Here is a 13189-nt window from a genome sequence, read left to right as displayed (position 1 = left end):
TATAATAAGAGCGACATGGCGGATTTCCACGGGAAATTCAAACATGGAGCAGTTCCTCTGTGTTCCTCTCATCATTGACAACTGGAGATTCACTCGTAGTCAAAAAGAAAAAGACTTGTGACACTGTGGAGTGGCTACAGAAATTGAAATCTACAGGTAACGCTATATACACATAGTCATAGCAATGCTGATATTGTTAACATTAACAATATACAGTAATAATAATTTGCACGGTTTGACGTGATCCGAGCTAAGCGATTGTTACATTTAATCACCATTGGCAGCGTGATTTATTGTAGGCCTAATGCTTTTTTCCTCAGTTGGTCAGAGCAAAAGTGGCAGAAATGTTACTTACTTGTTCAGATTATATTTTCCAGTAAAAATTATCATATTGGTCATACTTTCAAGATGTAGAATCTGTGATTCTGAAATACAGTATCCACACTGGTGCGTGACTGACAGCAAGCATTAGATTCATCCGCGCTGACGAGCTGTGCCGAGGCACAACGCACGTACAGATAACTGTTCCGCATATGACAGCAATTGCAGGTTTCAAACAAGAGATGGCGACAAAGAGGAAAAATCGCGGACTGCAGCTTTAAGCTTGTTAATAAATATTCATTTATTAAATATATTAATAAATGTTAATTTTCAGCATACTTTGGATTCATTTTAAGCAAGCAATACAGTCATTTTTAAACATTAGTTGAGTTAAAAAAACATTTAACCCAAACACTGGTTTAAAACACCCCAATTGCTGGGTTTGTCTCTTTTCAACCTAGATTGGGTTTTTTACAACTCAGCATTTTTTAGAGTGCACTACCATTTACTGAAAGGTTCTTTGGGTAACCAAAAGTGGTTCTTTTATGGTATCACTGTGTAAAAACTCCCTTTTGGAACCTTTATTTTTAAGAGTGTGTAGTGCATATTTGAAGTATTGCATTGCAATACATATGATAATTTAAATTGGCTCAACAGGAGGGGAAAATCCTGTCCAAAAAATGATTAAGGCATGGTTTTCATTTACTTAAGTGATTTTCCTTTTCTTTCATTTTACTGTAGGCCTAAACAGTTTGTTATCCCAAATAGTGGGTTGGTCTGTTAGGCTACTGTAAATAAATTACTGAACAAATTACTACCAAAAATATATATATATATATATATATATATATATATATATATATAGCATCCTCAACAAACAAATAAGAGATTACCTTAGATAAAGTTTGATTAATGTGGACATATAAAAATAAAACAAATATATATAAATGTGTAGCTATATGAAAATTTTGTTAAATAAAAAGGTAAGGAATAAAGTGCTTTTTATCAGGAGGGTTGTGGAGCGGGGGCCTCCAACATAAAGTTTGCCTAGGGCCTCCAAATGTCTAGAACCGGCCCTGGTTTTAAATATGTAATGGCCCACCGGTGGACCAGTGACAGCTAACAGGTTAAACCAGTTTTTATTTTATTATTTATTTTAAAATTGTCTCATCAATGTCATAATATTCAGAAATGAACAGAACAGATATTATGAAGGATTTTAAAGTGAACCCTGCTGGATAAGGATACACATCATTATTTTCCAAACACATTCCAATCTCCATCCGTCACAAAGGAACGCTTTCCGAATCTGTTTGCTGTTGCATGTCCTCCTATCTAGCAGATCAAAAGCAGAGCAGAATTGGCTCATGCACTCAGTCAAAGGCCAAGTCTGGCAGTGACGTGATGCTGTCTGCCTCTAAGCCCCGCCCCCAGTGCAGTAGCGCCGCCCCCCCGCGGGTTCCCAGCCAACTTGGACTTGAATGAGGTGCGCGCAGACGGCTGGAAAGTAGTACAAACCGTCTGGGAATAACACCGGGAATACTGGAGTCCAGAGGCCAGACAGCGGGACGGGGGCGGGGGGAAGGCGGCTAAAGGAAAGCCGCGACGAAAGCCCTGGAAGAAAGAACCGTCGGTGAAGGAAGAGGAAAAGCCTGCGTCAATGTTTTTATTCGACAGCGCGCGGTGAATCCCCCCCTTTTTTCCTCGTCGATCCCCGTGAGATTTTTTTCAATGTTCAGCTTCATGGGTCTGATGAACGGAACCACCGACACCCACACCAATGTCTCCTGTACATGTAACTGCAAGAGATCCACTTCATTCCAGAGTATGGCGATCAGTGAGTATCGTTTTCTCTCAGTTTTCCCTGACGCAAACCGACGACCGATTCGAATTAAACTACGATTCGAATTAAAGCGAATCATCTCTATTCTATATGTACATCTCGCATGTTTATGTTCTTCTTTAGGTGTTTAGACTAGTCGTTTGTCAGGTAACGAGTCAGATAAACTCCTCAGAAAGTTTTGACGGGGACTAGTTTAGGTCGTGTAAGGATCTGGTTAGTGGGTGATGCGGTCAGTGACAGCCTGAGTCTATAATCATTAGCTCACATTAGATTATCTAACTTTTTGATGATCCGGACCTCTAAATATGATGTTCCCTTATTATATATGTTTTTTAGGTTAAAGGATTAGTTCATTTTCACATTAAAATTTCCTGATAATTTACTCACCTTCATGTCATCCAAGATGTTCTTGTCTTTCTTTCTTCAGTCGAAAAGAAATGAAGGTTTTTGATGAAAACATTCCAGGATTTTTCTCCTTATAGTGGACTTCACTGGACTCCAAATAGTCAAAATTACAGTTTCAGTGCAGCTTTAAAGAGCTTTAAACGATACCAGATGAGGAATAAGAGTCTTATCTAATGAAATGATTGGCCATTTTCTAAAAAAAAATTAAAAATGATATACTTTTAACCATAAACGCTTGTCTTGAACTAGCTCTCTTCTTCTTCTCTATCAGAATTCTCGCAGTGTAGACACTGCTAAGTGTATTACTGCCTTCCACAGGTCAAAGTTTGAACTAAATTGTCATACACAATATGATAGTGCAAGTATATAACAATTAATTCAAACTTTGATACATTTTAATACATTTAGCAGCTGGAATTCTAATAGAGAAGAAGAAGAAGAGAGCTAGTTCAAGACAAGCAAAGTCTACATTTTTTTTTTTTTTTTTTTTAGAAAATGAGCGATGGTTTCTCTAGATAAGACTCTTATTCCTCGTCTGGTATCATTTAAAGCTCTTTGAAGCTGCACTGAAACTGTAATTTTACCTTCAACTGTTTGGAGTCCATTGAAGTCCACTATAAGGAGAAAAATCCTGGAATGTTTTCATCAAAAACCTTAATTTCTTTTCGACTGAAGAAAGAAAGACATGAACATCTTGGATGACATGGGGGTGAGTAAATTATCATGAAATTTTAATTTGAAAGTGAACTAATCCTTTAAGGTTTTTGATGAAAACATTCCAGGGTTTTTCTCTATATAGTGGACTTCAATGGACTCCAAATGCTTGAAGTTCAAAATTACAGTTAACAGCAATCCCAGACGAGGAATAAGAGTCTTATCTAAAGAAATCATCGCTCATTTTCTAAAAATAAATAAAATTTTATACATTTTAACCATAAATGCTCATCTTTAACTAGCTCTTTTCTTCTACGCTCTCTATTAGACTGCTAAGCGTATTACTGCCCTCCACAGGTCAAAGTTTGAACTAATTGATATATACTTGCACTAGCATATTGTGTATGACAATTTAGTTCAAACTTTGACCTGTGGAGGGCAGTAATACACTTAGCAGTCTAATAGAGAGCGTAGAAGAAGAGAGCTAGTTAAAGATGAGCATTTATGGTTAAAATGTATAAAATTTTAATTATTTTTAGAAAATGAGCGATGATTTCTTTAGATAAGACTCTTATTCCTCGTCTGGGATTGCTGTTAACTGTAATTTCAACCATTTGAAGTCCAATATATGGAGAAAAATCCTGTAATGTTTTCCTCAAAAACCCTCATTTCTTTTCAACTGAAGAAAGAAAGACATAAACATCATGGATAACATGAGGGTGAGTAAATTATCCGGAAATTTTAATTTGAAAGTGAACTAATCCTTTAACTTGTTTTTTTTATTGGTGGGCACGGTCTACAAATAGCTATATGCACATGAAAACATTATGATGTAATGATGTGCATATTCTCATAAGCATGCTGACATTATTGGTCTGATCAGATGCTGTGGTTTGGTCTGTGGTTATCAGAACGGATGTGGTCCGACTGCTTGTGTGACGTTCTGTCTGCTCCAAAATCCTCAGCTGGGAGTTGCCCGACTAATACTTAATTTGTAGTGACTAACTTATTGTTCAGACAGCTGCCCCCTGTTGTCCAGCAGACTCATTCATTCGTGGAATTTTATTTGAGGACGCATGATTAACCGTCTTGCAAAATCTGTCTGCAGTTACCAAATAATCTTTTGTGTAGAAAAAGCTGAGCAAATAGCAAGGTGATATGCACCCGGCGTCCTGGGAAAAGATCTGCAAATGAATTCCGAAGTAGAACTTGCTGTCCGGTTTCGAGCATCTCTGATATGGTAGAAATGATGTTCCTGTAATCGCAGCTGTTTTCAGACGTTGTCTTGCCCTTGTTTGTCTAGACAGACACTCAGTCACGCCTGACCTGATGTTCTCTGGAAATGAAAGTTACACTCCGGCAAATATCCAGTTGATCAAGTTTAAGTCAGTCAGAGCGGTGGTTTGATTCAGAGTTTGTTCGAGATTCGAGCACAGAGCTGGTTTCTTCGGTGTGGGTGGCGAGGGAAGGATTTTGGTTATTTTTATTTTGCTTCTGTCTGTGAGGATCTCTTATCACAAATTGTTTTGCAGAAGAGGCCGCAAGCGACGCAGAATGAATGTTTCTTTTGAGGGAAGGAAGGTTTGTTTGTTTCAGCTCACAGAAACGGTGCTGTAAGCAGATTTGAGGTTTTAACATGTTCCTGGATGTTACAGAGAAGCAGACTCTGTTCTTTCCATTCTTGGAAGCACAAGCCGGACAAAGCATGGACGTGTGAGATCTCGCTCGCTTCATTCACGGTCACAGAAGCCAAGAGAGATTCAGGGATAGACATACGTCACTGTCTGTCAGACATGTCTGTCTGTCGCTGAATCTCTCCTGGCTTCTGTGAACATGAAAGAGAAAGTTCAATAAAGAAATGTCAGCCCAAAGTACAAAAGAAAACATTCAAAACTTTCCTATATTGTAGTCATTATGAGCACAACTGAATACATGACATTTACTAACCACTTGATATGCAAATAAATAAAAATAAACTTGAATTGAAATGATAACATTGTGCAACACTATATTTAAGATGTTTTGCATTGATTTCAGATGCAAATAAACCCTCCATCTCATGTTGAATGAAGTGGTATTATTTTAAATGTTCTGCCTTTTATATATGTTGGTTTACATTTAAAATCACTGCGTTACAGTATTGAAATGTGTTTAATGTAGGGCTGCTCATTTATGGCAAAAATCATAATCACGATCATTATTGAAATCATGATTATTGGTGGGTGATATGATCAAAGTCTTATTAATGAAATGAGTGAAATTTCACAATTAATAGCTAATATATAGGGATGCAAGATATAATAGTATCGGCCGATATATGATCATTTTTAACGTTATCGGTATCGGCCTGATAAGAAAATTTGTCCGATATATTAAAGCCAGTAAATAATGTATTATTTCCTTCAGCTGAGATGCTTCAGATGCGCACTGTTCGCTATATACATGGTTATGAATTGCTTGAAATATGATCGGAATTACTTCAGAAAGGAAAATACAGTAGTCATATAGGCTACATAATATTATAATGAGAATATTATAATTGTGTGTTTGGGACATGGCTTTTAATTGTGTTTTTGTAATCAGGCTCTCAAAAATTATATAAAAATTTGGATTTAGATTAATTTATCGGTTATCGGCTTTCAAATATAAAGAATTATTGGTTATCGGTATCAGCCAAAATGATACATCCCTACTAAAATGTTAACTAATGAAAGAAGTACAAAGTCCTCAAAATGGTTACAGAAGACAAGTAAGAACTAATTACAAACAAAACCAACAAAAAAAAAAAATACAACAGAACAAAAATAATAATAATTAAATAAAGTGCTTTAGGTTTTTCAGGAAGATGTACTAAAACTGGTATTCAGATAAATAATAGACAACAACAGAAGTAATAAAATGTAAAATACCACTGCTGTATGCATTAAATATAGAGTAATCCTTTTTAAAACTACAAAAGTTATTCATTCAGGAGCAGTGAGTGATTTTATCTTTGTCTTTTGTTGTTTGATTAACATTAATGACTGCAGCAGATTTATTAGGCTGCTGTCACTTTAAGAGCTGCACGGATCCAATATACTGATACACACGCGTGTTTTTTTTTCCTCAGCTGTTTACATTCACTTAAGATATAACAGACTGTGTTTACGAGGATACTTAACAAAATGCAACAAGAAATTCTCTTAATTACAAAAGTTTTTAGTGACATTCTTCGCTAGCAGGGAATGTTCTCTGAATGTTCTGGCAAGGTTGTCTTCAAACGTTCTTCCAGTAACATTAATAGAATGTTCGTTCAGAGTTATCTGGTTTTTAATAATGTTCACAAAATGTTAGCACAAAAATATTATTTATACATCGTTTTTTTTCTGAAATGTTTCAGTAGGACATTCGTCTAAATGTTAAGTTTTTTAATGTTATTACTTGTTTCAGAACGTTTGGAGAACATTCAAAAGTAACGTTCCCATAATGTTGGGAGTCTTTCCTTAACGTTCGCATAGCCAAGAAAAAGGTTTTTAAAACATTTAGAGAACATTCAGAGAACATTCAGAAATAACGTTTTTGTAACTTAATAAGAATGTTAGTAAAACGTTCTCAGAACTAGTGCTGTCAAGCGATTAATCGCATCCAAAATAAAAGTTTGTGTTTACGTAATATATGTGTGTGTGTGTATATATATATATATGTATGTGTGTGTGTTTATATATGAAGAGTTTCGTTGCAAAACGAGAACTCCGTTTTTAACATTTTTGTAAAAACATGTTTATTATTATGTTATCATGTTATTATTTTGTTTTATGGTGCTACTTAGCTGTATTTTTTTAAGTTATGAAGGTTTAAATCAAAACAAACCAACTGCAGTTGAATTGATATTAATTGGAAAAACAAGTAACGAAACTCTTCATATATATATATATATATATATATAATATAATATAATATAATATAATATAATATAATATAATATAATATAATATAATATAATATAATATAATAAATATACACAGTACACTCATATTATGTAAACACAAATTTTTATTTTGGATGCGATTAATCACAATTAATCGTTTGACAGCACTACTTAGAATTTTTTGTTAGCTGGGTTGACATTGGCTATCAATGTTTTTATTTTTCACCAGCCGAAAAACAAACAAACATAAATCATAAATGTAAAACTTTATGATTATGAAAATGTACTTAATTTTCAAAACATCATAAAATAGGCTTCATTTTCTTTATGCAACAAGAAATTCTTTTGATTCTTTTGGTTTTTTGTCATTTTTCTTGCTATGTTGTTTCTTTTTTAAACAGGATAAGCAGGGAACGGTTAGCGGGAAACACAAATTAGACACTTTCTCATCACAGACGCCCCCCGCCGCGGATTTACGGGAACTGAAGTGCACTGATGAGTTTGTGTCTCATTCAGCAAACGTCTCGATGCATCAGCGACACGACAGGCCACCCACTAACCACTCGCGTTCACCGTAAAACATCATTGCAGATTGGATCAGCTCCTTGCTTACAGGAAATGTTGTTTGTCTGAAGCTGGTGTTGTGTTTGGGGTGGGGATGACCAGATCATGCCTTCAGGGGAAGATGGGACAGTACAGGATATTACAGCTTGCGGTTTTCCTCTTATCCTTTGTGTTTCGTGTCTCTCTTGGGTTTGACAGTAGGTAGTAGTCGTTGTGGGCAGAACTGGCAACCAACCAGAAGTCTTTGTCATCCACGTAAACAATGCGGTTGTCAATTATAATGAGATTTCTTGGATTTGTTTTTAAGAGGAACTGCAGAACAGATTTGATAATTGCGCAAAGCAGATTATTATTACGATGAATTGTCCAGAACTCATAAACTTGACCAGACCAGGGACTCTCTTTCTCTGCTGTTTGCCCTGTTTCTGTTGGGTCGACGCTCTGCTAATTATCCGGCCTTGATCCCGTGAGACGTTCACTGTGTCTCTGAGACCCGAGGCAGAGCTTTCTGATACAAACACATCTGCGTCGATCAGGTTAAAGAGAGGAAACATGACTGAGTGTTCTGCTCTTCACAGCACAGGAAGAGGAAACAGCTGCGCTCCAGAACGTTGGCCTTGTTTCAGCTGAGCGTTTCAAACCTACGGCTAAATAAGAGCCGTGAACAATGTGTCCTTAAAGGGAGAGTTGTGCCGTTTACTCACCCTCACGTCGCTCTAAACTTATGTCAGCTCTTCAGGGAACGTTCTCAGAGTGTTCTGGAATGGTTCTCTCCCTCCAGTAACGTTAATAGAACGTTCGTTCAACGTTATCTGGTCTTTAATGATGTTCTCAGAAACATTATTAATACATTGTGCATGTAGCATTGAAACATTTTAGTTCGTCTGATTTAAAAAAAAAAAAAATGTTACTACTTGTTTCAGAACACTCAAAAGTAACGTTCCCATAATGTGTGGAGAATGATAAAATGGAATGTTCCCTTAACGTTTGCATATTATTCAAGGATTTGAATAAAACATTTAAAAAACTGCAGGGATGCACCGATATGAAAATATTGGCCGATACCGATAACCGATAATTCTTTACATTTGAAAGCCGATAACCGATATATTGGCCAAAAAAATTGTATCTAATTTTTGAGAGCCTGATTACAAAAACAAAAGTCTCGCCATGTCTCAAGCATACATTTATGTTTTTTTAATTTAATTTAATTTTATGTAGCCTATATGACAGATTTGCGCTGCTCATGTTGCACTGTATTTTCCAATCATATTTCAAGCAATTCATAACTATCATGCTGATCAGTGTGCATCTGATGCGCCTCAGCTGAAGGAAATAATCCATTATTTATCTTCCCAAATTTTCTTATCAGCCCAATAACGGTAACATTAAAAATTAACATATATCGGCCGATACCGATATGGTGGCCGATATATCGTGCATCCCTAAAAAACTGGACATTTGAATGTTCAGAGAACTTTCAGAAATAATGTTTTCATAATAAAAATTTTAGTTAAATGCTCTTGTATAGGGATGCACGATATATCGGCCACCGTATCGGTATCGGCCGATATATGATAAATTTTAATATTATCGTTATCGGCCTGATAAGAAAATTTGACTGATATATTAAAGCCGATAAATAATGGATTATTTCCTTCAGCTGAGACTCTTCAGATGTGCACTGTTCACTATGATGGTTATGAATTGCTTGAAATATGATTTAAATCACTTCAGAAAGGAAAATACAGTTAAGTGCAACATCTGTCATATAGGCTACATAATATTATAATGAGAACATTAAAATTGTGTGCTTGGGACGTGGCTTTTATTTGTGAGACTTTTGTTTTTGTAATCCGGCTCTTAAAAATTATTTAAAAATTTGGATTTAGATTTATCGGTTATCGGCTTTCAAATATAAAGAATTATCGGTTATCGGTATCGGCCAAAATTTTCATATCGGATGACATTTGCTTTCAATATTTTTATGGTTCATCAGATTCAGCTGGAAAAAAAAAATCACTCTGAAATTGATTCCAACAATATTGTTCCTATTGTGTCGTTATCATTATAGATGTGGTATAAATAGTGAATAGTTTTTAAAACATTATCATGTGAACGTGCACTACTGTTATGCTGCTTTTGTAGTGTTTTCGTTCTTTTTGGAGCTTAACAGACGTGTCAAACTCATTATATGTGAAAGAGCTGCATACAATCTTAACAATATCAGGTTTGGAGAGACACATGTGTGAGTAATTTGATTTTGGGGTGAAATGAGTCTTCAGGGTTTTTCTGCTGAATGTTGTTTGATGTTTTTATGTTCTTGATCGCAGACGGAGCGCAGCGGCTATGCTTTGAGATCCTGTCGGTTGCTCATTCCTTATAATCGCTGTGGACACGCTGCTAATTGCAGGGCTGCTTTGACTCACCTTCGTCACAATGCTTTGTCTCCGGTCCGCTGACATCACCCGTCTCACGGCGTTCAGTCATTTTCTGTGAAACTCGTCTGGCGCGTGTTGTGACATGTACGGCAGAGTGAGAAACGCTCAGTATCTCCAGCTGTCTGTCATTCTTCTGACTAGGCCTGGGCATCAACACAAAATTCACCATTCGATTTTTGGGTATAATATGTCACAGTTTTTCTTTATTTTACCATCCTCACTTACATAAATGAACATAGTGTCCACTAGTAAAAAAATATCAAAAATGTCTGAATAATTTTTGGTTTGACTATATATATATCAGGAACAGTACATTCCTCTGAACTAAAGCTGTAAACTGTACAAAGGGTAAAATTAACTTGTTTAAATGCACACATTAGGCAGTTTTTATAATAATAACTTTTTATGTTTCTACTCCTATTTGTTTGTTTAAAATATAAACATTTTAATGGTGGCTGTCATAAAACTTATTCAAACATGCATTATTATAAAAGAACAAGTTAAGTAAAATATATATTTATCAGAATTCTAGCTAAATAACGAGTTTATGGTCATTTAATGGCTTTTCTATGAGACAAATGTGACAAGACAGTGTTTACAAGCTGTTTTATTGACGTCTTTCCTCGGTTGAAACACTGATTGATCGAATACATGAGACATTCAACATTCCTTCTGATGTTCATTCATGTTTATTTGAAAAGTAAAGAGAAAAGATGATCGTTTCAACAGCGATTTGTCACCACACATTAAAGAGACACAAAAGCACATTTATTGGCTGAATTTTGTGACAGAATTTGAAAGCTGAGACTTTGTTTCATATCAAAAGTATCAAAGCTTATTGTGATTATGGGATGGCAGGAGCTACAAATAAAGTTCAGAGAAGTTTTGAAGCATCTAAAACATTGATTATTGTGATTTAAGAATCAATATCGGTTTCATCAAAATGAGAGAAATCTATATTTTCAACCCAGCCCTACTCGGTGATGATTGTGTAGTAGAAACTGGCCGATCCTATTCCTTACAGATCCCAGTGTTTTGTCTTTGACTCCAGGCGAGGCGACGAGGCTTGTGCTCCGTTATCTTTCTGAAGAATCGGTCACACGCGGCTACATGCCTCAACCGTGTGTGGTTTGGATCAGGATCTGGTTACAGAAGATCATGAGAAATTGTGAAACAGGTTTCCCCCTCCCGTTCCCAGTATTCTGTGGTTTTTCCCTTTCCTCTTTCTTCCTCATACACACTCCCGTGAGATACAGGTTGTTTATCTGTCTGTCTCTCAAACATGTGCTGCTCAAGGCAGGAGATCATTGGGTTTCATCTTCTGTGTGTGTGTGTGTGTGTGTGTGTGTCATACACATGCTGTGTGCTTTTTTTATAGCGCTGCTCTTTGCGCCACAAGCTGCCGACATGTTTGGATGCGATTCAGAATGTGTCCGTCTTCGTCCTGCAGTGAGATTAAACGACTGTACATGATGAATTACATCAGAATCAGCTTTCACTGTCTGCTCAAATCTCTTCGCACACTTAAACTACACGCTAAATGTATGTGCTCAGATGATAGTTTACAGTATATAGAAACACAGTATGCCAGTATTATAAATTGCATCTATAAATATATATATATATATGATGCAATATATAATGACGAATGAATGAATGATATACAGTACAGTCCAAAAGTTTGGAACCACTAAGATTTTTTAAAAGAAGTTTCATCTGCTCACCAAGGCTTCATTTATTTAATTAAAAATACAGTAAAAAACAGTAATATTGTGAAATATTATTACAATTTAAAATAACTGTGTACTATTTAAATATATTTGACAAAGTAATTTATTCCTGTGATCAAAGCTGAATTTTCAGCATCATTACTGCAGTCTTCAGTGTCACATGATCCTTCAGAAATCATTCTAATATGCTGATCTGCTGCTCAAGAAACATTTATGATTATTATCAATGTTGAAAACAGTTGTGTACTTTTTTTTTTCAGGATTCCTTGATGAATAGAAAGTTCAAAAGAACAGCATTTATCTGAAATACAAAGCTTCTGTAGCATTATACACTACCGTTCAAAAGTATGGGGTCAGTAATAATTTTTATTATTTTTTATTTTTTTGAAAAGAAATGAAAGAAATGAATACTTTTATTCAGCAAGAATGCATTAAATCAATCAAAAGTGGCAGTAAAGACATTTATAATGTTACAAAAGATTAGATTTCAGATAAACACTGTTCTTTTGAACTTTCTATTCATCAAATAATCCTGAAAAAAAATATTGTACACAAATATTTTGTACAATTGTACACATTAAATGTTTCTTGAGCAGCAGATCAGCATATTAGAATGATTTCTGAAGGATCATGTGACACTGAAGACTGGAGTAATGATGCTGAAAATTCAGCTTTGATCACAGGAATAAATTACTTTGTCAAATATATTTAAATAGAAAATAGTTATTTTAAATTGTAATAATATTTCACAATATTAATGTTTTTGCTGTATTTTTAATTAAATAAATGTGGCCTTGGTGAGCAGACGAAACTTCTTTTAAAAACATTAAAAATCTTAGTGGTTCCAAACTTTTGGACTGTACTATATATATATATATATATATATATATATATACTATATAATATATATATATATATATATATATATATATATATATATATATATATATATATATATATATATATTATATAGTATATATATATAGTATATATATATATATATACTATATATATATACTATATATTATATATATATATATATATATATATATATATATATAATATAATATATATAAAATAATATTATATATATATATATATATATATATATATATATATAATATATAATATATATATATATATATATATAATATATAATATATATAATATATATATAATATATAATATATATAATATATATATAATATAATATATATATATATATAATATAATATATATATATATATATATATATAATATAATATATATATATATATATATAATATAATATATATATATATATATATATATAAAATATATATAT

General features: G+C 34.1%; 1 protein-coding gene across 2 annotated transcripts in view; it reads left to right on the top strand.

The window, feature by feature from the left end:
• The first annotated feature begins 1689 nt into the window (after window positions 1–1689).
• The window catches only part of pmepa1 (prostate transmembrane protein, androgen induced 1), a 45122-nt gene continuing 33622 nt past the window's right edge, over window positions 1690–13189 (top strand). The window contains exon 1 of one of the 2 annotated variants that reach the window (XM_067374924.1): window positions 1690–2158. In XM_067374924.1, coding sequence (XP_067231025.1) covers window positions 2053–2158 — 106 coding nt within the window. In that variant the 5' untranslated portion in view covers window positions 1690–2052. The remainder of the gene's footprint in view (window positions 2159–13189) is intronic. The other variant, XM_067374923.1, reaches the window with a different exon arrangement.

This window comes from Chanodichthys erythropterus, chromosome 21 (assembly GCF_024489055.1).
Source record: "Chanodichthys erythropterus isolate Z2021 chromosome 21, ASM2448905v1, whole genome shotgun sequence".
Classification (NCBI taxonomy): Eukaryota; Metazoa; Chordata; class Actinopteri; order Cypriniformes; family Xenocyprididae; genus Chanodichthys; species Chanodichthys erythropterus.
The sequence above is the reverse complement of the archived record's forward strand: the minus strand, read 5'-3'. Positions and strand labels throughout refer to the sequence as shown.